The 26289-nt window shown below is 57.5% G+C and overlaps 1 protein-coding gene across 5 annotated transcripts in view; it reads left to right on the top strand.

Annotated features, from left to right (window-relative positions):
* The window catches only part of COL18A1 (collagen type XVIII alpha 1 chain), a 70463-nt gene that overhangs the window by 42012 nt on the left and 2162 nt on the right, over window positions 1-26289 (top strand). For 4 of the 5 annotated variants that reach the window (XM_068947706.1, XM_068947704.1, XM_068947703.1 and 1 more), the window contains 39 exons: window positions 5767-6311; window positions 10054-10137; window positions 10372-10431; window positions 11876-12014; window positions 12175-12278; window positions 12420-12446; window positions 12591-12770; window positions 12883-12909; window positions 13033-13095; window positions 13182-13268; window positions 13538-13591; window positions 13730-13879; window positions 14051-14113; window positions 14358-14402; window positions 16848-16988; window positions 17098-17169; window positions 17650-17676; window positions 17917-17961; window positions 18121-18183; window positions 18722-18757; window positions 18882-18971; window positions 19288-19317; window positions 19427-19453; window positions 20215-20277; window positions 20435-20509; window positions 20738-20773; window positions 20896-20949; window positions 21396-21470; window positions 21868-21939; window positions 22517-22559; window positions 23236-23298; window positions 23668-23711; window positions 23931-24053; window positions 24233-24377; window positions 24508-24581; window positions 24758-24886; window positions 25114-25149; window positions 25278-25583; window positions 25863-26060. In XM_068947706.1, coding sequence (XP_068803807.1) covers window positions 5767-6311; window positions 10054-10137; window positions 10372-10431; window positions 11876-12014; window positions 12175-12278; window positions 12420-12446; window positions 12591-12770; window positions 12883-12909; window positions 13033-13095; window positions 13182-13268; window positions 13538-13591; window positions 13730-13879; window positions 14051-14113; window positions 14358-14402; window positions 16848-16988; window positions 17098-17169; window positions 17650-17676; window positions 17917-17961; window positions 18121-18183; window positions 18722-18757; window positions 18882-18971; window positions 19288-19317; window positions 19427-19453; window positions 20215-20277; window positions 20435-20509; window positions 20738-20773; window positions 20896-20949; window positions 21396-21470; window positions 21868-21939; window positions 22517-22559; window positions 23236-23298; window positions 23668-23711; window positions 23931-24053; window positions 24233-24377; window positions 24508-24581; window positions 24758-24886; window positions 25114-25149; window positions 25278-25583; window positions 25863-26060 — 3695 coding nt within the window. The remainder of the gene's footprint in view (window positions 1-5766; window positions 6312-10053; window positions 10138-10371; window positions 10432-11875; window positions 12015-12174; window positions 12279-12419; window positions 12447-12590; window positions 12771-12882; window positions 12910-13032; window positions 13096-13181; window positions 13269-13537; window positions 13592-13729; window positions 13880-14050; window positions 14114-14357; window positions 14403-16847; window positions 16989-17097; window positions 17170-17649; window positions 17677-17916; window positions 17962-18120; window positions 18184-18721; window positions 18758-18881; window positions 18972-19287; window positions 19318-19426; window positions 19454-20214; window positions 20278-20434; window positions 20510-20737; window positions 20774-20895; window positions 20950-21395; window positions 21471-21867; window positions 21940-22516; window positions 22560-23235; window positions 23299-23667; window positions 23712-23930; window positions 24054-24232; window positions 24378-24507; window positions 24582-24757; window positions 24887-25113; window positions 25150-25277; window positions 25584-25862; window positions 26061-26289) is intronic. The other variant, XM_068947702.1, reaches the window with a different exon arrangement.

Below are 26289 nucleotides of genomic sequence, written 5' to 3'. Positions count from 1 at the left end.
TGAGGTGAGTGCTCAATTCCCAGGTTCCTCTAGGGAAATAACAGTGAGGTGCTTTAGTCGAAGGCCAAGGGATGCAGGATGGAGTGCCTTATCCTGACACCTGAACCAAGCATCTTGGCCCCGTTTGCCACGTGTTCAAAGCCATCTCATGAAGCTGCTGCGACTGGCAAAGGTGCTCCATCGCTTGTCATACAGCCCTGGCAAGGGTGTCAGGGACGTTCTCCTCGCACAGCCCAGCTGGGAAGTTCCCCTTCTTGGCTTGCCAATGGCAACAGGAGCAAACAATTCACTCACTGTAGCTAGAGACATCCCCGCAAGGAAGCATCTGCTGCATGTCCCTACTGCCAAAGAGCTTTGCCTTCTCTTGGGTGCCAGTTTGCAGTTGCCCCACTGCCACGGTCCAGCTCCTTCCTGCATTGAGAGACCACTGGAAATGGCCACGCTAGCTCCACTAAAAAGCACTGCAGCATCCAGGAATCCCTTAGGTTTGTGCTGACTGTGACAAGGTCCAGACTGGAGAGCCCTGGAGGTGTTTTCTGTGGTCTGCAGCAGGTGCTGGCAATTTGTCAGGGGGACAAGGGGGACTGCGGGTGTGATATTTGGGCTGTATTGCTTTTCGTGAGGCTCTGGGTGCTGTTCGGAAAAGGCAAGAAGGGGGTCCTATGGCCTCAAAGGCTCTGGTTTGAAAAGGGGCTGGGGGTGGGTTTTCCCTGTCTCCCTACCTTGCATGGCTGGGAGTTTCAGCAAGTCAGGAACTTGCAACAAGTCAGCCCTCTGCTAATGGCACCAGCTCACAGGCAAAATAGCTGCGTCGTATCTCATTTCTTGCTGGTATTTGTTCTTGTAACACTTCCAGCTGCTAGAGGCGAGAGCACAATATAGTATTGTAATCAACAGTGCTGGAAAATCTCGCGTTCGGGTCGGGATGTGGATTTCTCACTGGCAGAGGGCCCATCCCCACCCTCCAGCAGCAGACGCACCCAGGCGTGCGTCCCGGTGCGCTGGCGCAGCCCCAGCGTGCGCAGCAGCGTGCTACTCGGGGCATCTTGCTGGCGTGAGGCTGTCACGGCGATCTAGCGTTCTTTCCTCCCATGGAAGGGGACCTGGAGGTATTCCTGTGTGGCGCAGGGAGCGGCTCTGTGCTGTGGAGCCCTTTCTCGCAGGCTCTGGGACCCCTCACTCTGCAGTGGGGCTGGTGTGGCACCCAAGGGCGTTGTGGGGTACAGGCAAGAGGGATGAGTCCAGGCAGTTGAGTAGGGATATCCCAGTCCTTGGCACCTTTGAGGGGGAAAGCCAGGGTATGTGGGGCAACGGGACACTCATTATGGCCGACATGGAGCCCAGGGCAGCTCTGAGCTGTGGTCTCATGGCAAGGACAGTGGTCCCTCACTGACCTTGCCAGTGCTGCTTTAGGAGGACGGTTGTTCTCCCTACCTCTCCTCCTGCTGGAAAGAGCCCAAGTGATTTGATTTGAGGGATCTCAGGCCCTTGCAAAGCAGCAGCTCGCAAACTCATGTGTTTCTCTCTCACCATACTCGAGCTGGCTAGGGATCTTGCAGCAGGAAGCTAACTGCTCTCTAAATGTGCACAGAAGGCAGGCTTTGGCTCAGTTGCATGCAAAAATCTTCAGTGCCAGTGCAGCTTTTCAGCAGATTGGGTTGGGATACTTATGCCTCCAGGGCCTGGTACTTGTTAGGAGCATTTCCATTTGCAGGGGGCTGTCCATTTGAAGGGGGTATCTCATTATTGCCTGCCCCCCGGACTCCATCCAGCTTTGCATCCCCGACTGTAGATTTGTTTGCATGTTGTACATGGGAAAGATGCAACCCTATTTTCTTTGAGAAGCCTCCTTGTATCTTTGCCCAGCTCCAACTCCAAGCCAGGGAACAAGTGGTGCATTTGGAGAGGAGGGGGGATCCCTGAGCCAGTTAAAACACTAAGGGAAACATGATTGAAAATTGAATTGCTAACAAAAGCCTCTTTCAGGCTTCCCCACCGAGCCTCAAAGGCAGAAGATAGGTTGTCCGGATGTAGAAGTCACAGTGATCACTCTTACACCCATCTGAATCTGCAGAGACCTCTGGGAGGAAGCTCTGATTTCCTCTTAGCTTAAAGTTGTTCTGAATTTGTCTTCCTCCAACCCAAGATAAACTTTATCCCTGCAGCCTCTCATGGGGTTAGCTTGGCTGGTGTTTCCTTCTGCATGCCGCAGGGGTGGCTTGTGTCACTGGGACAGTACGGAGCTCAGTGGGAGCATGCGGTTTCTGAGCGGCAGCAGTTTGCATGGTGTCTGTGTGTGTCTATGTGCGTGTTGTGTTTAAAGGATAGCTTAGCTGCCAGATCTGGGGCTCGTTGTGGGCCTGAGGGAGCCCCGTTCGCTGGGATGGTGACAGTGCAGTACGCTTGGCTGGCTCATGCTGTCGCTGGTGAGGTATCAGGCTTGATGTTGTTGAAGGGTATCTCATGCCTTGGACTGGCTTTTCCTGTCAGGTTAGGTGTAGGGCAAATTATGCTGAGGCTTGAAAGGATGCTGGGCCCGCTCTGTCCTCTTGCATTTGCTCTTCAGCATATGCTGGTGAAATCTGGAGCTCCCCATGCTTGGGGGAGCAGCAGAGAGGTTACAGGAAAGCGCTAGGGTCCTCCCCCATGGAGTGGGTTAGGGATGTTCCCCTAGGGAAGCCCAATCTCGTTGCAGGATGTATGAAAGGGAGCGGGTGGATACAAGACAAGGAAGGAAGTTTCCTCGCACCTGGGTGCTCAATTTTGGGGTGCCAATTTTGGAGTAGTTGATAACCTATGGGGGATTTAGGGTAGCAGGATGGATATGGAATGGTTTCAAAACGGTGAGCTCAGGAGGAGAGGACTGGACAAACCAAACCTTTTATTTTCTACAAAGGAGACCCCACGACCACTGCCACTGTTCCATAATCCACAGTATTTCTAGCATCCCTTCCACCCCGTCAGTGGGCCAGCCTCAGTGTTGGTGGTTCAGCAGCTGTGGGAGGGTGGGGATGCTCTGGGTGTGCTGGGTGGGCATCAGCCAGCTGTGCAGGTACCTCCAGGTGTTGGAAGAGGCAGCAAGGATTTTATCTCCTCCCACCATCCCAAAAGGCATGTTTTCCTTCTGGGCTGGGCAGGGTTGGGCTGGTTTCTTCTTATTTTAAGAGCTCCAGAGGAAAATGCCTGGATACAGAGCAGTGTGTAGGTTCCTGGCCTCCTGTACCACTGCCTGACTGGTTCTCACTGGGCTCAGCACAGCTCTGCTCTGAAATCCCCCTCACTTACCATGCTGTAGAGAAGGGAAGATGGAGGGGTTACCAGAGGCTCTTCATGTTCCCAACCTAGGATGGAAGGCTGAAATCCACATCGAACTTCCCAGCTGGTGGGACTGAGATAGGTCCAGATGCTGACCTCTTTGCACCTTCTGGGTTCAGATACCCAGAAGTTGGACTGCTCCTTTCCAGAAGAGGAAATGACCCCAGGGAAGAAAGCTAGCTGTAAGCCTGAGATGGGGACCATGCTGATAGCAGGGCAGCAGGCATTCAGGGAGAGTTGGTGGATTTCCTTGCTCCTGGGAAATCTGGAGTTAAAAAGCACCGGAGTAGAACAACCCAGTTGGCACCAACCCGAGAGGTTGACATAGGAAAGGAAGAATCCAGCACCCGTTGTGTGGGCGATGAGGATGTGTGTGCTGCCAAAACAACAGGAGTTTACATACAGAGAGCTAACTTGCATGGCCAGATGTTCAGCTGCGCCTGGTAGGAGAGACCGTTCTGACCAGAACTCCCCAAAGTGCCTTGAGAAAAAGAGTCAGAAAAGGAGCTGATCTTAAAACTGAGATCATCTGGGAAGCTGACTAGGCAGACGTGGGGAGCGTCAATCTGAGATGCTTTCCCAGGCAGTGCAATGGGAAGCTTGCGAGTGGGAAGGCTGTGATTTATTCTCAGCAAAGGTGACCCGCAAGCTTTTCCGCAGCTGCACAGCCCGGAGCCTCCCACAGGGATAAGATCACGTGGGGGTCGCTGTGACCGCAGAAGCAGGCATGGGCATGCGTGCAACACGCTTCCTCACGGCTCTACAGGCGGGAGTGGGGAGCTCAGTTAGTGTTCAGTAATGCCTCTGGGGCTGAATGAGAGCCAGGACCATGCATTTTCTCCTGCTCCATGGTCCCACATGGACGCATGCAAATTCTGCGGCAGGAGATGCTCAGGGAGCACTGCTCCCTTGAGGAGTCTGCCGTACTGCACACCTGGCCCGGGGACCCCAACACCTGCAGCTGGGTGGCAAACAGGCTGTCCGCACAGTGCTGTCACCCTCCTGCTGGCCCGGTGCCCCATTCATCCTCAGGGAAGAGTTGTCCAACACAGCTGGGTCAAGGGAAGGTCACAGCAGGGTTTTCTAGCCTCCTTGCAAGACAAATTTGCATTTTCCATCCAAACCTCAAATCTCCTCAAAGTTTCTCTACTAGGTGCTTGTGTAAACACACCCCCAAGGCTGGGGATGACCTGTGACTGGGAGGATGCTGGTGCAAAGGGGATGCTGGTGCAAGAGCTGGGGCTGAGGGTGAAAGGAGAACCAAGTCCTGCCTTGGGTTTGTTTGTAGCCACTGGCTGATTAGGAAGTTAGCCTCCACAGCTTTTAATGGCATCCTCATGAATGAGGCATGTTGGGACTTCAGGAATCTCATGCTATGGGCTTGGACCTGCCAAAAAATACAGCAATAGGCCATGCAGCATATTTGTGGGAGCATGGGAAGTTGCCAGCTCTCTCCCCAATCCCCTGAGATCATCCCAATGCTGGCCGCTTCCGTTACCATGCACAGGCCCTCCCGAGGCATCCTATTGCCCAGGTTCTCTCCCAGGCTGACTAGACGTATATGCTGCTTGTGTCGCTTCTGAATCAGCATGGGCAGAGGCTGGCCAGGAACCCTGACGCCAGTCTGTGAAGAGGCAGGATTGTGTGGTGGGCCCTGGAAGGGCTGCGATTTGGCTACAGCCCTTGGGGGACCTCAGTCTGCTTTCCTCCTCCCATTCCCACACGTAAAAATTCCCCTTGCTCCTTGGGAAAAATCCCTGCCTGTCATCAACTAGCTTTGGAGGCCAGCCGATGGCGCAGCTCAGATGAACTGATGAGCCCTGGGGAGGTAGAGCAGAGGAAGTTACTGAAAAGCAGCATCCGTAGAGTGCAGGGTCAAAGCTATCCAGGGAATGGCACTGAAGTCTGGAGTGGATTTAGCTGCAGGGGGAAAATATCAAAATATTTCTTTAGGGACGATGAGCATTGGCATCACCTCAGTGACAAAAAAAATAAAAATGAAGCTGTTATTTAATTGGTAAAGGCTTGAAAGAGTGTGAAAATGGAACGATTAGTTGAATGAAATGTTTCCTTTGGCTAGATGGAGTTTTTAGGCTGAGCAGGTGATATGTAAAACAGAGTCCATCATGGCATCACATCCCTGGTCTTGGATCTGGCAGTCCCCTTCTCTCTCACCTCTCTGTGGAGCTGCCAAAGCAGATCCCATAAAGAGGCGACGTTGGCCTGTTGCCTTGTGTGGGGAGAAGAAGGCCTTGAGTTGTCCCCCTCAGAGGTGATGCTCTCTGGTCCAGGAACTCCTGTAACTGGTCTGCAGCCCTCGTCTGGTGGGTAAACTGGCAAGCTGAAATACTGAGGACATTGGGAGAGAGAAGACCTGCTGAGGGATGGCCGGGTGAAGGTGTGTGGCACCGTCAGACTGGTTGTGACCATCCTCCCTCTCTTCTCTTGCAGAGAATTTGAGCACTGAAGTTAGCCTCCTGGAGCTGATCGGAGACCCCCCGCCAGAGGAGATCCTCAAAATTTATGGCCCCGACAACAACCCAGGCTATGTCTTTGGACCCAATGCCAACACAGGCCAGGTGGCCCGGTACCACCTGCCCAGCCCCTTTTACCGGGACTTTTCTCTCCTGTTCCACATCCAGCCCACCACCCCCCGGGCCGGCGTGCTCTTTGCCATCACAGACTCCTCGCAGAGCATCATCTATGTGGGTGTCAAGCTCTCGGACCTGCGGGCGGGTAAGCAGCAGATCATCTTCTACTACACAGAACCGGGCTCCAAGACCTCCTATGCGGCGGCCACCTTCACCGTGCCCACCCTGCTGAACCAGTGGACACGCTTTGCCATCAGCGTGGAAGAGGACGAAGTCGTCCTCTACCTGGACTGCGAGGAGCACGAGCGGGTCCGCTTCGAGCGCTCCCCAGATGAGATGGAGCTGGAAGATGGTTCTGGGCTCTTTGTTGCTCAGGCTGGAGGAGCTGACCCAGATAAATACCAGGTAAGGCCTCAGATCATCCCAAATCAGAATGTCTAAGGGAAAACCTGTCTTGAGACTGGAGGGATGTGACACCAGTCCACACGGACTTAACTAAGCCTCTGTGCCCAGAGGATAAACCATTGGATGTACTCTTGTGTTCGTTCCCAAGGAAGCTTGGGGAGGGCATGATGGTTTATGAAGCCACAAACTCTATTTTCTTGGGTCTTTCCAAGGCAAAGCTTGCAAGGCAGGCTGGCAGGAGGGGATGTGGTTGCATGACTGCAGCCCCCATTGCCTGTACCTTCTCCAGCCACTGGCAGAGAAAATATGGGGGACAGCACAAAGAGTCTGCTTGAATCTCCACTTTGCTAAAAATACCCATCTCCTTTGAAGCCTGTTGATTTGGCTGGTAAAATATGTTTCTTAGCTGGAAAAAATGTTTGGGCCGGAGCATATCTTTGTTGGCCGACTTGGGATGGTATCTGCGGGAGGACTTTTGAGAGCTGGGAGAGAAGGTGATAGCTGAATCCGTGATTTAAGTTTTAGAGTTATGTTTTAGATAAGATTTATGGAAAGAGTGTGGAAAATGCCCCACACTTGAACCAACATGGAAATCCCCCTATAATGCTTGAGGAGAGTAAAATTCAAGATTCCTGTATGACTTTTTCTGAATATGTTTTGCCCAGTGAGAGAGGCCCTGCTGCAGGGAGGAGCTATGCCATTCCCATGGTTGCTGGGCATTGCAAAGTGCATTTCTTAGCTTAAACATTGTCTTGACCAACAACCAGAACTGCTGCAGTTCTGACTCAGTTAAACCACGTTGGAGCGGGAGGCTGCAGAAAGTTCCCTCAGGAAAGGGTTAATCATTGATCACCTGGGGACTGGATTACTGTCTCAGTGTGGCACTGGCTCCCAAATGGTCTGAAGAGTAATCTTTCACTCTTTAACCTGCCGGGAGGGCCAGGCCATTGACACAGCTCCTTCCATGCCTTGCTCCTGTATTGGAAGGCAAATGCAGAGAAATAGCCCAGAGCAGAAAGCAAACGCCCATGCATTTCTAAAACATGATGGGTCAGGCTCAGGGAGGAAGGCTGTGAGCAGCCGAGCCTACAAATACCCACTCCCAGCACTTGTTCCATTACAAACCAGCCCAAACTTGTGTTATCTGGAACTAACGGGGCGTAGAGCTGATTAAAACCTGGCCCCCAGACAAATCACAAACAGAGCTGCTAACGGACAGTTTGACCACTTCTGGCAGGGTCTCCCTGGGATCTGTTCTTCCTCTGGAGATGCCTTAGTGGTTTTATCGGCGATGAAGGCAATGGGATAAAACCTGGAAGGGTGAAGTCTGCAGGTAATGCAGAGGTCATTGGGATGGCAGATAAAAAGGAGGTTACCGTTAATGGGATCTCAGCCAGGGTCTGGCGGGAGGATGTGATTGTAGCTGAATGCAAGATAAGACCTGTGGTACCAAGATTGTTGGCTGCCCCCATTATCTGGGCTGCTGGGTCCTTATAACTATCTCTCAAGGGGATGTTTCAGTTCAGGGCTGGAACTGGTTTATTTCTGATGCCTCCTGTGAACCCTGGGACCGGAAGAGCATACCTTAAGTGTTGCATTTATCAAAGCATGGGCTGAGAGGCAACTTAGGCTTGATGCCGGTGCTTGCCAGGAAGGAGAGGATTTGATTAGAGCCAGTCGCCAGGGCCGGGAAGCTGGAGGAGGCTCAAAACCCACCCGGGGAGTGTTTGCTTGTAGGGTAGTTCTGTAGCTACCGAGATGAGTGTTGCCAGCCCTAACTGCATTCTAGTAGGGATTTCCTTCCCAGGAGACTTTCCAAAGTAGCGGTTTTGGTGAAAGGAGCCATTCTGGCTGAGCATCCTTTATGAAAAGCCTGACGCTGAACGCTGGCGGAAGAGCAAGCCTGCCTATTCCTCGTGTGCAGCAATGGGATGCCAGGCAAATTACTTGGAGGCAGGCCGTTTTCAGGAAGCACGGCTGCAAAAACATGTCAAAAGGGCTGTTCGTTCACTGAGCAGATGCAAACTGGAGCGTGATACTGGGTGCTTGAAAGACAAGGCAGAGCCACGGGGTTATTACCTTAAGCTGCTGTAAGAGTGTTAGTCAGCTAGTGTTGCTGGGCTTTTAACTCCCCCTCGCTTTTGTTTTCTTAATTAAATTGTGTTTCCCGAGTGCAGATCTCTTTCCTGGACATAATGCGCTGTACTTTCAAGTGAATCCAAATATTATTTTAGGTGTCTCATCCAGTGAGAGAGAGCACGAGAAGGACATTCAATGGGCAGATATCTTTCTTCTCCAAGCTCATTTCCAAGCGCCGTTTCCGTTGTGGGCTGGGCGGTCCCTGGCAGGGTGGTTTGCTCTGCACCTCCCTGCAGAGATCAGACAGCCGGGCCGTATCCCAGCTCTGCAGCCTGATCTGGGAGAGAGGCCCTGGGAAGGTGAGGGGCAGCGTGCTGCTTTCAGCTCTGAGCGATGGGAAGGACCTCAGATGGGATGAGGGTTGCAGCCTTGCCCTGAGATGCCCAGGATGTGAGTCATTCCCCAGCGGGGCAGCCTTTGCACTGTCATCACGGGTAACCGGCCTTGCAAATCGCTCGGCGGATTGCTCACGAGCCGATCCTTGGAGCGGGGAGGCAGAGGCTGTTGTGGCTTGCCGTCGCTGAGCCTGCCCTGCCGCTGCTCCCAGCCAAGCAGCGCAGGCTCTGCTGCTGCTCTGTGGGTTGGGGAGCGCAGGCTGGCTGGGGGCTGGTGGCAGCAGTGGCTGCCACGCAATCCATTGGGGTTTTCTTCCCAAAGGGAAGGGGCACTCACAGTGCGCTCTGGTTTTGTCATGAGGCTAAGACCTTGCTGGACCCAATGCCCTTAGGAAGGGCAGAACCGGTGTGACTGCTGTTTTGCCGGTGCCAGTTTTGGCTGTTGTTGGGAACCATCTGCATCTGCGACATGCCGAGAGGGGATGCTCCTCTCCTCATCGGCTTCGGTAGCTCAGCTATGGGGCAGTGTGATTTTCTGGAAGCAGCTTTTTTACGCAAGAATTTGCAGAGGTCCATTGTATAAATAAATGCTTTGACCATATTCAGCACTTGCAAAACTCAAATAAATGGTAAGGAAGTGTGGATTAGCCTAAGAAATACAAAACTAGGGCCACACTGGACCACGGGGCTGGCCAACAGCCCTTTCTTTGGAGCAGTGAGGCAGAGAGGAAGTGCTTTTCCCCTTGCCCTGGAGAGGGGGAAATGAGGACCGTGTCCATAAATTGCCTGTAAAAATGTCGCTGTCTGGCTGCCTTGATCCTGGCTGTGACCTCCACTTGGCCTGCCCAGTTTCAGAGTAGGCAGAGGAATTTTTCTCATGGATTGCACTCCAAGCTGGAGAGCTGAGCTCTGCCACCAGTTCTGTGGCCAGTCCTGGGGAGCTGGATGGCAAGGGCTGAGCATGAGATGGGCCCTTGCTTGGAGGGAAAGCATTTTCCAAGTCAGGTCAGGTCCAAGTCAGGTGAACAAACCCTTGAATTGTCAAGTGGTTATGCAATGAAAGGCACGTGGCAGAGCTGGATTCTTAATCAAAGTCCATTTTCTTATGTGCCGCTTGCAGGGATGTGGCAATAGAGTGAGGAGGGCACTGTTGGCTTTGCGGGGCATGGCACAGGTCATGCTGTGGAGTGGCAGCAGACAGCGGAGTTTGTGGCACGTCTCTGTCGAGGGGCTGCGTCGGTGACACTCCTCGGTATCTTTTGTTCCAGGGGGTGATCGCTGACCTGAAGCTGAAAGGGGATCCCCGGGCAGCCGAGCACCAGTGTGAGGAAGAGGAGGATGACACTGAAGAGGTGAGCACTGGGTGGTTGCCAGCCTTGATCTGCGCGTGCTCCGGGTCATCGGAGGCAAATTCCTCATTCCTCAATGTTGAGCGATGATATAATCCACCTTCCAAACATTGCTGGGAGCTGGGATTTCTCTGTGAGAGGAGAGGACCTGACATCCCACTGGCTGACCCCAACTCCATGGCGCTGGCTGGATGTGCGATGAGCTGATCCTCTCTGTTTCTTCCTGGACAAACGTAGGTATCTGGCGATTTTGGCAGTGGAGCAGAGGATGGACGCCATCCCTTGGGAAAAGACAGGGTGAGTTGGTGCCGGAGGGCATTGCCTTTAGCTACGAGACGTTGGTTGGTGCATCCAGCTGTGCCTGCACACTGGAGTCCTCGACCCCTCCAGATGTGGAGCTACCAGAGACACCCCTTCGGGCCTGCCTGCTCACGGCAGGCAGTGAGTCTCCCCACAGGCTTCCTCTAGGTAAAGCTATCCTTTGCCAGTGATGTTGTAAGCGGACGGCTCAGTTAGACCCTTGCAGGGAGGTGGTTCATCGCCAGATTATCCAGTAGCCTGTGGGCATGTTCCCATTTCAGTTGCCAAACCTGGATTTCATCCCACTCCTAGGTGTACGGAGAGAATTGCTAAGCCTTCCTTTTCCCAGCTGTGCATTAGAGCCTGGAAACGTGCCGTGTGAACATAAGGAGTGCAGATCTCAATCTAAACAGTGTCTGGCCGCCGAGGCAATGGCATTTGAGGACATGAGAGCAAGCCGGGCCATCAAGCCGGGTCGTCATGGTTTGGAACTGTGGCTTGGGGTCACAGGGGGATTTGTAAGGGACGCCGTGTTCCCCATGGAGAGAGCAGCTCACGGTGTGGGCTGGTTGACCCTGCTGTGCCATGGCTTTCAGGAAACTGTCTGCTGTTTACGCACAGCCCTCCCAACTTGGCAGTCTTTGCCTAGGGGCGTTTTCGCAAGGCTGGGCTGAACCTCGCCAGTGTTGCAGTCCTGGGGCTGACTGCATTCGTTGCTTGCTCCTGTTGTCATGGCCGGACGGCAGCGCAGTTGTTGCCGTTCATGTAGGGATGTAGCTAGCTCAGAGCTGACCCGCAGGTACATCAGGGCAGATTGGCACCTCGAGGTGCCTGAGCTCTGTGTGCAGTTTGGAGCAGCACTCATCCTTTGCAGCATGCCCATGCCCCAGCTAGGCAGTTCCTGTGGTCTTTAGCTGTGACTTTCACTGACGTGGGTCTAGGGACTGTCTAGAGACAAAGATTTTGGGGAAGATGAGAGCACATTCCCTCCATAGCCCCAGGGCTGCGGTCCTTAGGGGCTCCCTGTCAGACCCTCATGCCTGCATTTTGAGAAGGGCGCTGAGAAGTCCAGGGAGAGGAAGTGTTGGCCATATCTTGCCAGCAGACACTTCAGCTGAGCACACGCCGGGCTGCAGTCCGGAAGGTGAAGGTGGGCAAATTCGAGCACAGAGCAAAGTGCAGTGTCGAACAGCTGGAACAGTTAACTCTTGGGATGAGGCTGCAGGTGCTTTTTTTTACTGGCCCATTTTATGCCAGGTTAGGAAAGTTATCTTGGAGATCTGTCCTCGTCCAAGGCCCCTCCAAGCCCGTCAGTCCCAGAATCGGCAGTGTGCCTGTGCTCTGTACCTCTCCTGCCAAGGGCCGGGGTCCGTCCTGCGGCTTTCGGGCTGGCAGCTCTACTCTCACGCGCTCTCCCGCTTCCCCACTCTCGCTGGTGCAGGGCATCCCGGGGCTGGTGGATGCCATCCCTGTCACTTCTCCCCCCGTGGCTGCGGGCAGCGTGCCGAGGATCGGCGTGGGCTCCCCGCCGCAGGCAGAGCGGATCGGAGCAGAGGAGTCGCTGCTGGCGTCTGCAGGAGGTAATGCGGGCCCTGTTCGGGTAGCTTTTCCCTGCTGTGCCGGTCAGTCCTGGGAAGACCCTGGCAGTGATGGTGATGATGAAAGGACGGGTGCCCCCCACTCCGGGGCCACCCGGCGCAGTCCCTGAATGTGACGGCGTCCCTTTCTGCATTCCTGCAGGCACTGGCCCCAAAGGTGAAAAAGGGGAGAAGGGTGAACGTGGCCTGAAAGGGGACTCGGGGACTGGCGGTGTCTTGGGGACAGGCGGCGTCAAAGGTGAAAAGGTTGGTGCGAGAGGGGCGAGGGGCTCCTGGGTGGTTAGCTGTGCCCGGAGCGGCTGCCTCTCCGGGCAGCCCCCAGGCTGAAGGTTCCCAGCGAGGTGTGCCTGTGTCTGACGTCCGTCCGTCTTCGTTTCTGTTCCGCAGGGAGAAAAGGGTGAAGCGGGCATCAAGGTGAGCGCTGGCCGGGGCGGGGGGGCTGGTTCAGCGCCAGCTGGGAGCAGTGGGGCTGGCGTCCGTGCTCGACCTGCGCAGTGGGGTGAAGCAGCGCCAGCCCGCAGCCGGGCGCGGGCGGACACCTTCCCCTTCTGTCTCCAGGGCAGTGCCGGATTTGGCTACCCAGGCTCCAAGGGCCAAAAGGGCGAACCAGGCGACCCCGGCCCCCTCTCGCAGCGCCCCGGGGGCTCTGTTCTGGAGCAGGTCACCGGGCCGCCAGGGCCTGCCGGCCCGCCGGGGCCACCCGGGAAAGACGGTGCCCCCGGCAGAGACGGCGAGCCCGTGAGTAAAGCTGCCGTGCCGGAAGGCAGCCCCCCGGCTCCCGGGCGGCGGGGTGTGAGGGGCTGCTCCCCTGCTGCCTCCCCTAATTTTTCCTCCTCTCTGCTGTCCCTAGGGCGATCCCGGTGAAGACGGCAAGCCCGTAAGCGCGCGGGGCAGGCGGGAGCAGGGTGGAACTGGGGGAGGCCGGGCCCGGCGCAGGCTCGGCCCTTGCCTTCGCCTCGCCGCCCGCTGATGCCCACGTCCCTTTTGCTTCCCTTTGCAGGGTGACGCGGGGCCCCAGGGGTTCCCCGGGACGCCGGGGCAGCCGGGCCTCAAGGGGGAGAAGGTGAGCGCCCGCGCCAGCGTGGGCAAGGAGGGGGGCGCGCGGGCGCGGGCGCCGTTGCCGACTCTGCCCTCTCTCCTCTGTGCCAGGGTGATCCAGGAGCGGGCCCAAGGGGCCCCCCCGGACCGCCGGGCCCCCCTGGACCACCGGGACCCTCCTTCAAGCGTGACAAGCTGGTAGGTGGCTGCTCGGTGTGGAGACAGCCCCGGGGCACCCGGGCTAGCGGAGCCCCCTGAAATTCGCCCCCCGGCAGGGCGGGGGGAAGACAGCTGTTTGGGGAGTGTGGCATGGGCGAGGGGAGGCGTGGAGGAGCCCGCTGCTGCCCTGAGCAGCCCCAGGAAAGCCCGTAGCCCCCACGGGCAGCGGTGTGGGGCAGCGTCCCCATGCAGGGTCCCCACCCCGGCCGCTCCCGGCCCCAGCGTTCCCCCTTGTGCTTCTTTTCCAGACTTTCATCGACATGGAGGGCTCTGGGTTTGGCGGTGATCTGGAAAGCCTGCGGGTGAGTGCCCGAGCTCCTGGCGGCGCCGTGGCTCGTGGGGCCGGCGGTCGTCACAGGGCTGTTCCTGGGCGCGGGACCCCATCCTCCCAACAAGGAGTAAGGCAGGCGCTCAGCCGTCAACCCCTTCTTGTGTTGCAGGGCCCGCGAGGCCCGCCTGGGCCCCCAGGGCCTCCTGGCGTGCCCGGCTTGCCAGGGGAGCCAGGGCAATTTGGGATGAACCGCACAGACCTGCCAGGACCGCCGGGGCTGCCCGGCAGAGACGGGAGCCCTGGGCCCCCCGGGCCAGCGGTAGGTGCGCAGGGCAGCCAAGGGGAGCCATCCCCAGGGCCACCCTGCGGCAGTGGGGCTGTAACGGTCTCCCAGAGCGAGAGCAATGGGCTCCATGCGCATTGGGAGCGTGGGGTTGAGAAGAGCCGACACCACAGCATTTCGCCACGCTGAAGCTGGCCCCTCTTCCAGGGTCCTCCGGGTCCTCCGGGGAAAGACGGCATGGTTGGGCAGCCAGGGCCCAAAGGAGAGCGGGTGAGTGTCCCCCATCCCGTAGCTGCCGGGACCATGTCTCCACTTGCCTCATGGAGCAGCTGGCACCCCAAGGGGCCTGATCCGCTTACCGCTCTGTCTCCCCGGCACGTCTCCGGGCAGCGGGCTGAGCTGGCAGGCCCTACCTCCATCCAGCCCTGGTTGAACCCTGGGTTGGGGAGCGTGAAGCTGTTCCTAGGGCAGGGCAGCCTCTTCATACCCTCTTTTCCCTTCTCCTCCTGCCCAGGGTGATGTGGGGGACCTCGGCCTCCCTGGAGCACCTGGACCCAAGGTACAGTACCCAGAGTTGGTCTCTTGTGTGGGGATTCCTGTTTGCAATACAGCAGTTTTTCCGCAGAGGCAGAGATGCCACTCTGGAAGCATCAGAACAGAGATGGGTCTGCTTGCATTTAGGTTTCTCTTGGAGCAGGGCAGTGCCGCCACTTCCCCTCACCCCCCAAAAAGGCTCTGCTTTTGCTCGCACCTCCCAGCCCTGCCAGGCACCTCTGCTGCCTGGAAAGCAGCTGCAGGGCCGTGACACTTTGAACCCTCTCGATGCGTGGCTGGCAGCACGTGGGGCAGCAGGGTCAGTAACTCAGGGGACAGGAGGTCGCAGTGCATTGATCTGTGACCGAGGGATGCTTGTGGGGCATCTGTTCACTTGCTGCCTCCACACCATCAGGCAGCTGGTTATCTCCCTGCTTTACTGGAGGGGAAGAAATCTCTCAGAAATGGTTGCTCTCAGATGTGATCGCCAGGCTCAGCACCCGTCGTTCTGGCCTCGCTGCCTCCCCAGGGCAGCATCACAGAGCGATGCTCGGGCAGAGCTGCCAGGGCTCCTCTGTTCCACCTGCTCGCTGTGCTCCTCCTGCAGCATTCATTTTGTTTTGCTCAGGGCACTACCGTATCAGAAAGCAGCTGGGAAAGCCGAGCATTGTGTTATAATCCCAAAAGAGCACTCTGTGCGGCACTTTTGGGGCACAGAAGGAGAGAAAAGGGACCTAGCGGAGCAGGGCATGCTTTCAAGTACCTGCTTGGGTTGTGCTAGCAATAGGAGTCCAGGGCTGGTGGCTGATAACTGAAAACCCTTGCGCGTAAAGCAAGTACTTCACCTCCTTAAAACAGCCCCGGACCATTCTTAGCTAGGGCTGGCCATTTTTGCTCATCCCTTTTGGTTTAAAGGGATGCCAAATTCAGTGAGGAAGAGGTGCCTGGTTGCGCCTGGGACATGCAGGAGCTGAGGAGCTCTTCAGGCTGGGAGGAGGGCATGCAGGGCAGAGTGAGTTGCCCGCAGAGGGAGGGTTGTAACGGGGATGGTCACGGTGATGTTGTTCTGTGTTAAAACGTGGGGGCGGCCCGTGAGTGACCTGGGGGGTGCCTGTAGCCTCCTTGGAAATGGTCCATCTTCTGCGCATCACTCTTCTCTCTGTCTCCACTCCCTCTTCTCCTGTCTAACCAGAGCAAACTGCCTCCTCTCCCTTCCTACCTGTTAGAGCTTCTTTCTTTCCGCTCCACATCCCTGCCTCTGGGAGAGGCAAGGGTCGAGGTAAAGGCTTGCTGCCCCTGTGCAGGTGCCATGGCTGAGATGTGCATGCTTGTCCTCCCCTCTCTCAAGGTGACAATGTCCTTTTTGCCACCCAAAGGACTTGCACAGCTAGCATGTCTGCACCCTTATAGCTCCCATGTCATTGCCCAAACACAGCGCAGCTATTCAGTGCTGAGAGCCTTGCTAATTAATGTTTCTTAATGGCTGAGCTTGCTGGTGTTGCCATCCCCCAGCAAGTGGCTCAGTCGGGTGGAGATGGACGTGAGGAGCGATTGCACTGATTCAAAATGGTTTAGAAACCAGCATTGAAATGAAGGGGTGCATGTGAGTCCTCCCCTTGGTGCTGGGCAGTCACACGTCTCTGCCTTTGGGTTTGCAGAGCTCTGTCTCCAGCTCCCTGCATCAAGGTGAAGTGCTTGATGTGCTGACCTTGTAATGCTGATTGCTGGCTTGGCTTAACAGCACATGCCTGCCGTGTGCTTAACCGTTACCAGCGTGTCCTTGCCACCCACACGGAGCCGAATGGTGATGTGCCGCTCACCCATGAGCCCGTACCTCTCAGGGAGGAGGCGAGACAGCGCTGAAGGTGGCTCTGCATCCTGCTGCCTCCCTTCCGGGGACAGGGCAATTACTGCTGGCAGCACGTGCAACCTTGGCTCTTGCTGCCTCCTTGCCTTTTCTGTGGACAGAACCCACTGTCTACTTACTCTGCGAGATTTACATGGGAACTGCAAAAAAATGCACTTTTGTTTTTAGGCTAGCCTCTGGTGGCCACCTTGCACATTGCAAAGGAACAAATAGACAGGGATCCAGGGACTGTATGAGAACAGCCAGGGTGTGCAGGACAGGGGCAGTGCCCCGGGTATCAGGGCACTGCCTGAAGTGCCAGCACATGGCAAGCTGGAGCTGTGCCCTACCCCTTCCCACAGAGCCCTTTTGCCCTGGAGAATTGCCATCTAGAGGAGCATCTAGACCCTGCTTTGAGGAGCAGTTTGGGTCCGCCGGCCCCTTGGCTTTTCTGTGTGGCCCAGACATAGCTTGGGCGTTTGATTGGCCCTGAGAAGGATCTTTGCTCTGCATCCCTTCCCTCTGGCTAGGCATGCACCTGGTGCGGGGATGGCTCTGCAGGCTACGAGTGTGGGTTGTAGCACCTTGTCCCATGCGTTTCCTTTTCTTCTTTCCTCCTTGCAGGGCAGCAAAGGAGAAACAGGGCCAGCAGGAACCCCGGGAGAAATGGGGTTAGCTGGCCTTCCTGGACCCATCGGACCCCGAGGGCAGCCAGGTCCCCCAGGCCCACCTGGACCACCGGGGCCGGGGTATGAAGCTGGATTTGTAAGTGCCAAGAGTGGCCTCTCACCTGCAGCAAGTGGAGAGCGGAAGGCCACGGCGTGGGGTGGGAAGAGTGGGTGCAGACGTGGCTAAGCCTGTTCTCCTGCCCTAGGGCGACATGGAGGGCTCAGGGCTGCCGTTCACCGCCAGCTCCCCTGGACCACGCGGGCCCGAAGGACCACAGGTAGCTCCTCTCTCGCCCTTTCCCTCCCCTCTGCCCTAGAAGAGCTGCTGCAGAGGTTTGGGGGTCCAAAACCCATGGGTATCGCAGCTGGCATCCTGCCTGGGAGGGACCACAAGCAGCAGCAACTGAGTGCTGTGCCCCTGTCTTGGCCAGCACAGCCACGTGAAGGGCCTTTCTCTGCCTCTTCCAGTCCCTGGTGACTGGTGTCTGGGCTGTAACTCCTCTGCTCTGACTTAACCAAGCCGAGGTGGGGGGACTGGAGGAGAATGTCACCACATCACCATAGGGCAGGAGGGTGGGTGGGGATGGAGAGCCTCCCCTTGGTGCTGGTGGCATCCCTGGGTGCTTCGCGGTGCTGGCAGGAGTAAGGAGCTCTAAAGAGCCAGGTGGGGTCGGGGTCTGGGTGAGGGATGTGCTCAGCTCCTGGCACCTCAGGCAGTTACTCTGCGCTCACGGCCCTGTTGTCCTTCTCGTTCATAGGGGCTGCCGGGACTGCCAGGAATCAAGGTGAGGAGCCATTCAAATGCCTTCCTGGCACTGTACCATTGCAGAGCCAGCCTCAAAAGCTGTTTTTTGTGCTCTCAGGGCTGTTTCCTCTCCAGCTGTGCTCCTGAGATATGTCTTCCCTTGACTGTGAGGGCCGGGTGGGCCCACAGAGAGCCTGGGAGAGCAGCACCAGTTGGGCTATATGCCAGGCTGCTGTGGCTGTCCATGCCCCTGCTCTCTTAACAGTGCTTTCCCTTGCAGGGAGATGCTGGCAGCCCTGGGCAGCCTGGCTTGCCAGGACTGAAGGTAGGCTTGGTTCCCTCAGCACTGCTGGGAGAGCCTGGGAGGCTGTGTGCAACCCTCTGGTATTTGCCAGGGTCTGAGCAGGATCCACCGTCTCCTACAGCCTGGGCTTCTGGGAGGATGCCCTGGGCTGCACTTACTCTGCCCCTCTGCCTTTTACAGGGGGACCCTGGCATGCCTGGTGTGGACGGCCGCCCTGGACTGGAGGGCTTCCCTGGACCACAGGTAAGAGCATCCTCCTCAGCCCAACACGTGTTCTCAGCATCCTTCCCTCCTGAATGCCGTGCTCTTTGCTCCCAGGCAGGGCCTCTCTGCACATTTGCAGGGTCATTTACATCAGCTCCGCTCTCAGCAGCTGAAATGCCCCTGCACGTTCAGCTGTTCCCCTGCTCTGGGGCTTGGATCGCTGTGCGCTAGAGAGGTCCGTGCTGCCTGTGGCCCTGACCCCATCAGTGTGTTGCCTTGCTCACAGCCAGTTCCTTGTGCCTTCAGCAGGCAGGGCACTGCTGAAAACTCTGCCCGGTCCCTCCAAGGCAATCCAAATGCATCCCGTTAGGTGCCTGGAGATCGTCCTTTGGTTCGCACTGGTTCATCCTCCTGCAGCCTGAACGTGGCAGGGAGAGGGTGGCCTTGAAAGGCTTTTACTAAGCTTTAGGCAGAAGCCGTCTCCATTTCCGCCAGCCTTTGGCTTGACGTTGTTATGTTTAGCGATGCTTGCTCCAAATCCTTATGGAAGCTCCCTCATGTGTGCTTCTTCTTCCAGGGACCCAAAGGTGACAGAGGCAGCCCCGGTGAGAAGGTAAGTGCTGGCTTGGTCTGTGCAGGGGATGCTCCCTTTCTGGTGGGTGTGGGATGTGGATGAAGCTGGCCCTGGGCTCACTGTCGGTGGGCAACACGGGAGGCTGAACACTTGCATCTTCCAGGGCGAACGAGGCCAAGATGGTGTTGGGTTGCCCGGCCCCCCTGGTTTACCTGGCCCACCAGGACAGGTCATCTACATGTCGAATGAAGACGTAAGTGACAGCTTCCTGCTCACTTCCTGCCTGAGCCCCTTTGGCCTGGCTAAGAAATGGTTTGCTAGCTCCAGAGCTGGGGAGGGCTGGGTCCCCCAAATACAATTTTGATCACAGCCAGCTCATGTTGGGTGAGACTCGATAGTTCCTGTGTGATGGGAGCTAAAATTGTGTCAGCAGGGGGCAAGCCAGTATTCATTATGAGTGGAAATCAGCAAAACCCTGAGAGGGATCCCTCCAGTAGCTCTGCCTGTGCTCCAGGTTGGGGAACAGAGCAAAGATTGGGTTTAAAGCCCCATTTCGTTTGTTTTTCCAGAAGTCTTTGGCAGCTTTGCCAGGCCCGGAGGTAGGTACCTTCCCCCTGCCCATGTGCACCTTTGGCAGTGCCTGGAGTGCATCCCAATTCTTGAAAAGATGTGGTTCATTCTTATGAGTTTCTTTGCTCCTTCCCGCAGGGCAGACCGGGCCATGCTGGCTTCCCAGTAAGTCAGCGGCTTGGGCTTTGCGGGGGCTGTAAGGGTGGCCTGGGTGGGAACCAGGTGCCATGCTGTGAGGTGTGTAGCACGGGGGAGCTTTGGGTACCATCCATGAGCTAGGAGAGTTCTACGAACGGGAGAAAACAAAATTATCTGAAGGACTGATTTGAAAAGCATCCAACCAAATCATCCGTTGGAGAACAGAGCAGATGAAAGCTTGCCAGAAATAAATTAACTGCATGTAAAGAAGCTTAATGCTAAAATTCATGTGAGCTTGAAGATGTTATGAGGCACTGATGGTTGGCAGCCTGCTGGCATAAGCCTGTCTAGCCTTCCTTGCTGGGAAGAGAGGTCCAGGCATTTTTTTATTTAAAGTGTCTGTTTACCATCCCACACTTTGTAGCTTGACATCAGTTAAAATCCTGCTACAGACGGGCTACTGAAACCTTTTAGCTTTGTTGTGCCCATCTGGTGCCCTCTGTTTTCCTGCATGCTCTTCCAAGGGGGAGCCAATCTTTACCTTTGTACGGCACTGGCGCCTTTTGGTGCGTGACTCAGGCTGCTGGGTGAGACCTCTCTGGGACCCATGTGGCTGAGCCCTGGCCTCTGGCGCTGGTGGGAAGGATGCATCTGGCTCTGGGGAGCTGCAGAGCTGGCAGCGGAGGTGGAGGGGGGAGAGGCAACCACCGCGTGGGGTCGGTGTCTGCTTTTGCTGGTGGGGCAAAGGTTTGCAGGGCTGGTGCGAGACGCTCTAATTCTCCATGTAGGGCCCTGTAGGACCGAAAGGAGACCAGGGATCGCCTGGCTTCCCGGGCTCACCAGGGCTGAAGGTAACTGCTCCTGGCCACTTTGGCTCTGTGGCATGGCTGTGGTGCCATTCCCCTGTCCTTTCTGGCTCCTGGATCCAGGCAACAATGCCAACCCTGCCATACCAAGGGAGAGAGCATTGCCCATGCAATTCCTCTTTTGCTTCCTGCTTTCTGTCAGGGTGAGAAGGGAGAGCCTGGTGTCATCATTAGCCCAGACGGGACCATTGTAGCTGCTAATGTGAAAGGAGAAAAGGTGGGTGCACTTGTGGGAAGGGTTGGCACATCCCTGGGTGTGCCGTGCCCAAGGCTTCCCAGCCCAAAAGCCCCACCGGCAAAGGCATATGGGGAGCACTGAGCCCGGTACTTTGCGTGGCAGCATTTCTGTGTGCCAGGAACACCGGGCTCCCGGTTGTTACCAGTTGTAAAGAGGGCTGCCTCGCTTTCCAGACGATAATGATATTTTCCTGTTCTCTGTCTGCAGGGGGAGCCAGGGCCACGGGGACCCATGGGCCCATCTGTAAGTAAGGGACTCCATTGTCCTTGTAGTTCCCCTAGAGGGAAAAGGCTTTTCCCACAGAGTTACGGAGAAACCAGGGAGGGATGGATGCTTCTTGTGTCCCCATCTTCTTCCCTTTCTAGGGCCCCCACGGACGCTCTGGACCGAAGGGAGAAATCGGCTTTCCGGGCAGACCTGTAAGAATCGCTCCTGGTTTGTTGTCCATCCGTGTCGGGCACATCTGCCTTGAACCCACAGTCTTCTCCTTTGTCCCAGCCAGAGCTGACCTCCCATTTGCCCGTCTCTCACCCGCCTAACCCCCAAACCTTCTCCCTTTTGCATCAAAACTGTGCCAGAGGCATTTCGGGCCAGGGCTCTGAGGCGGGGGTCTCGGAGGTGATGCCAGAGCTGTGCAAGCCTGGAGCTACCCAGATACCAGGAGAGAAACATTCCTCATGCCCCACATCCCAAGAGTTGGGGTGCTGCTAGGGTGCTGATCTTCCCAGGGACGAGCAGAGAGGCTCAGCCCGGCCAGGCATTTCAGCTGCTTTTGCTTCGTGTCCGTGCCATGGCATCACCCTTCTTCCAGCACTGGGGCTGGCATGCAGATGGGGGTGAGGCTTCTTTGTGCTCTTGTCCGCAGGGGCGTCCAGGCATGAACGGGCTAAAGGGTGAGAAGGGCGACCCCGCGGACATCAGTGGCATGCCAGGCTTGCGGGTGAGTGTGTGCCGCAGCCGGAGAGCTGCTGGCCCCAGAGGCGAGGACACGAGAGGAGGAAAGGGGGCCGAGGTGCCCGCTTGGGGCCTGATTCCCTTCAGTGAAGGGCAAAAATGTGCCCGTCAGCAGCAGAAAGCTCCGTCTCCCTGGGAGTGCAGAAGGAGACGCCTCTCAATCTTGCCCCTGTTGCATTGCCTTCCTGGTGAGGAGGGGGACGGGGGGCAGGTGGCAGGGGGGACTAGTCATTTCTAAAACCCCAGAGAACAGCCACTATGGCCAGGACACCCCAGTGACTGCCAGCTAATCCCTCTGGGGCAGAGCATGGCCTCGGCCTCCCTCCTGGGAGCTATTATGCTGTCCTGTTTGCCAGAACTCAAGTAGTGTTCTTCTTCTGCAGGGTCCCCCAGGTCCCCCGGGCCCTCCAGGGCCCCCCGGGCCACCTGGCAGTGCAGTCTACGACAACAACGACGTAAGTAGCACCACGATCGCCTCTTCTCAGGGTGGAAGGCTGGAGACCGGCTCATCCCGATCACACTGTCCCTGCCAAGGATACCACATGGTGCCCGTGGGCTCTGTGCCAAGGCGTCAGGGATGCCAAGGGCAGATAGAGAGGGTGGAGGATGCCACTGGTGGTGTCTTTATCAGGACCGGGATGTGGGGCTGTTGTCGGCATCGTGCGGACGGGCTCCCCTGGCCATTCCCCATGCTGCCCAGGTAGTGGGAGAGATGCGAGCGTGATGGAACAGCACTTGGGGGCGCTGCGGGGAGGAGCACAGAGGTTGGTGTATGATGTATCATCTTCCCAAAAGCCCTTTCTTTGAGTGTCCTGGAGGATTTGAACCATAAGAGCAGATGGCAGCAGACTAGAGGGGTCCTACTGGCAAATCGCTTGTGCCCCTTAGGCAGAGCATGGACAGCTCGGCAGGGGCTGCCACATCTCATGTTGGCAGGGAAAGGTGCAAGCTCCAGTCTGAACGAGCTCTGTCTCAAGCAGACCCATGCAGAGACAAGTCATCTTTAAAACTGCCTTCCTTGCCTATTTGCAGGCCTTTGGTGACGCCAGCCATCCTGCACTGCCGGCCTTCCCTGGTAAGGGGAGGGGGAGGGGTCTGTGTCCCAGCCCCATGGAGCAGTTTGGGGACCCCCAGCAAGGGTGGGAATTGGAAGCAGCCCCGGATAGAGTGTCCCTGCACCTGTAGGAGTCTCCAGACATGCAAGCCCAGTGGAAACTGGGATGATGCAATGCCTTTTGCAAACGCATCCCGACCTTTCTGGTCAGGACTGAATCAAGGGGGTTGGTTCCCATTGGCAGAACCACCCCTGTGCAGTGGAAAGCACCATCATTTCAGTGCTGTGTGCTGTGTCAAAAGCCCAAATACCTTGATAACAGCCACCCTAAGGAGGTTTTTCTGTGTCCCATGTGTGGGCTGGCTCCTGTATCCCCCTCTCACCAGCGGTCCTCAGGTTCTGTCTGGGCTCATCTTGCTGGCCCCACTGTCATTCTCACTAGTGTTCCCAGCCAACAGAAATGCTTTTTTGGGAGGCGATTCCCAATACTTCTCAGGGAAATCGTGCACCAGGGGAAATCGTGTAACAGGGGACCAGGCTTCTTGTACTGTTCAAAACCATGCGCTTTGCCTGAAACAGGGGAAGGAGTGAACCCCAACCCAACCCTGGCTCTCGCTACCTCTGTTAAAAAGAGCCATTCCCCTTTGGCTGGGATGCTGCAGCTCTAAGACAGCATCACCACTTGTGTTTCTTACAGGTTTCCACCAGTTTCCAGGACAAAAGGGAGAAAAAGGAGATGTTGGTGCTCCGGGCCCCCCGGGTGAGCAATTCCATCTCTGTAGGCTGAGAGGAGGCAAAGATGCATGGGAGGCATCTCATGCTAACATCTATGCATGTCCCACTGGCCCGTCTCTGAGCCCTTCCAAGGGCTGTGCTCTCAGGTGTTGTAGGGAGAGCTTGGCCAGGCAGCACAGCTCCTTTGTGGAGCTCCGGTGGCTTTCTGCCTTCTGCATCATCCTCAGGATGGGGCAGAGTGCATGCAGCGTGTCCTTACCCTGCTTGTGGTTTTACTGGCTGGGAGGAGAGCATGTCACCACAGCTGCTCCCCAGCCTGGAGGCCAAGCGCGAGGTGATGCCAGTGCAGTGGTGAGCCCTGGCCACCCTGACTCCTCTCCTTATCTCTCTGCAGGCCAGTTCCCGTACGACCTGAGCCGATTCAGTGCCAGCTTGCGGGTAAGTGCCTTTGCCCCGAGCTACTGCAAGCAGCACCTGGTGGGGGGGAGGGGGTAGATGAGGTGGTCAGAGCCCCTTAGTGTGCGACTTGGTGCGCTCGGCGGCCGTGGGTCAGCTGGGACATGCTGGAGTGGTGCGGGAATGTGCCCAGAGCCCAGCTGGGATGCACAGCTCATGGGAGTCACAGCCGGCTCATGCTCACCTCACGCTATCCCACAGGGTGAAAAAGGGGATGCAGGCCTCAAGGGCGAGAAAGGTGAACCAGGCGGGACAGCGCTGTATGGCCCCAGTGTCCCCGGGCTGCCAGGCCCACCGGGTCCCCAGGGCTACCCTGGCTTGCCGGTGAGTACCTCAGGGGCATGGGGTGGACTTGAGGGTGTCTCCATGCTCCGAGCGGTGGAGGGCAGGCTGGGGAGGGCTGCTCTTGCAGCAGAATGGTGAGGAAGGCTGGCGGTATATCTAGGGGGATGGGACGGCAGGCTGTGTGTTTTGCCTCAAGGATGCTCTCTTATTCTCTCTAGGGTCCCAAGGGGGACAGTATTGTTGGGCCACCGGGGCCTCCAGGACCTCAGGGACCCCCCGGCATTGGATACGAGGGGCGGCAGGGCCCCCCTGGCCCGCCCGGTCCCCCTGGTCCTCCCTCCTTCCCAGGCCCACACAGACAAAGTGAGTACCTGCCCAGAGCTTGCCCTGTTTCCCCTCCTGTCCCCCAATCCCTCACTCACCCTCTCCCTCATCCTGTCCCATGCACTGAGCTGGGGCAACTATCTCCATCTCAGCCTTCCCTTCCACCTAGCTATCAGCATCCCTGGCCCTCCTGGCCCACCAGGACCCCCTGGACCACCAGGTACCAGCGGGACATCTCCTGGGGTGAGTTGGGGCTGTGGGGAGGAGGGGAAGGTCACCCCTCTGCCTGTCCACCCCTATATTTGCGCTCAGTGCAGAGCCTACAGGGCAAGGGGGGATGCAGGGGCCATGCCCTGGGTGTCCTCTCCTTCTGGGCTTGCCAGCTGAGCCCTCAGCACCCACCTGCCCTGTACCCGCAGCTGCGCGCCCTGCCAACGTACCAGGCCATGCTGAGCACCGCTCACGAGCTGCCTGAGGGCTGGCTCGTCTTCCTTGCTGACCGGCAGGAGCTCTACGTCCGCGTGCGCAACGGCTTCCGCAGGGTGCTGGTGAGTGTTGGATGGGGATGGCCGCTTGCCTGAGCCTGTGTTGGGGTTCACGTGCCCTACGGATGTCACCCAGCAGCAGAGGGAGCCAGTGGCACCCCTGCTGCTGGGCACCTGGAACTTCTGCACCTTGACACCATCGGTTGGGGGATGCTGAGGTGTCTTCCCCTTTGCATAAGCGAGAGGAGAGGGGTTGCTCTGCTCTGCTTTAACACGCCCTGTCCTTCCAGCTTGAGGAGCACACCCTGATCTCCAGCTCTGCTCTGGTGAGTCCCCCATCCTGCTGGCAATGGCAGCGGACAGGCAGGGGTGCCCTGCCCGCTGCTACAGCCCAGCTCCCGCGCAGGGCTCTGGGCAGCCCAGGCCCTGAGCATGGCTCTCCCTCCTGTCCCAGGATAACGAGGTGTATGACAAGCCACCCAGCGTCCACTACTCCCACGGCGGCACCATCCCTTCGGGGTCCCAGCACCCCTTCCAGCCCCGTGGGCCCCTGCACCCTCTCCGCAACCACAGCCCCCCGCCCACCGCCCGGCCCTGGCGAGGGGACGACATCGTGGCCAACCAGCACCGTCTTCCTGAGCAGCCTCTACTCCATCACGGGACCCAGCATCAGCAAGAGCTCCTGAACAGTTACTACATCAACCGCCGGCCGGATCCAGCCCCTGTAGCCACCCACGTGCACCAGGACTTCCAGCCGGCCGTGAGTTCCCAGGGGGCCCTGGAGATGTGCAACTGTTGCCAGCCAGCAAGACTGGCCCATCCCTCACCTGCATAAGTGCTTCGTGGTTGCTGTCACGTCCTGCTCAGCCTGCCAGTCTCCATGCTCTGCAAGGTGCCTGGAGAGGCAGTGCCTTGCAGAGATGTGGTGGTGCCCAGCTGACTCTCCCCAGGCTTGGAGGGCCGGCTGGCACCAGGAGCGTGGCAGGCAGTGGCACTGCGGGCAGCCGCTGTGTTTCTCACGCCCGTGTCCCCTCTGCAGCTCCACCTCGTGGCTCTGAATGCCCCGCTGAGCGGCAGTATGCGCGGCATCCGGGGAGCTGACTTCCAGTGCTTCCAGCAAGCCCGTGAGGTTGGCCTCCTGGGCACTTTCCGGGCCTTCCTCTCCTCCCGCCTGCAGGACCTGTACAGCATCGTGCGCAGGGCCGACCGCAGCACAGTGCCCATCGTTAACCTCCGGGTACGTGTCCTGGCTCGCGGTGCCTGAACTCCCTCAACTCAGCCGGGGAGCGATCAAGGGCTGGTTGGCTGCGGGATGGCCTCACGTGATGGTCCACGCTGCTCCGGGGAGCCAGCGCCGAGCTGGGGACTTGCAGAGCTGCTGGCAGGACTGCCGCATGAGCTTGCGTGCTTGGTTGCATCTTCCCCACCTTGGCTCCATTGCCATGTCCCTCCGGAGGGGAGTTGGA

Source organism: Struthio camelus, chromosome 6 (genome assembly GCF_040807025.1).
Source record: "Struthio camelus isolate bStrCam1 chromosome 6, bStrCam1.hap1, whole genome shotgun sequence".
Classification (NCBI taxonomy): Eukaryota; Metazoa; Chordata; class Aves; order Struthioniformes; family Struthionidae; genus Struthio; species Struthio camelus.
This window is presented reverse-complemented; position numbering and strand designations above follow the sequence as displayed.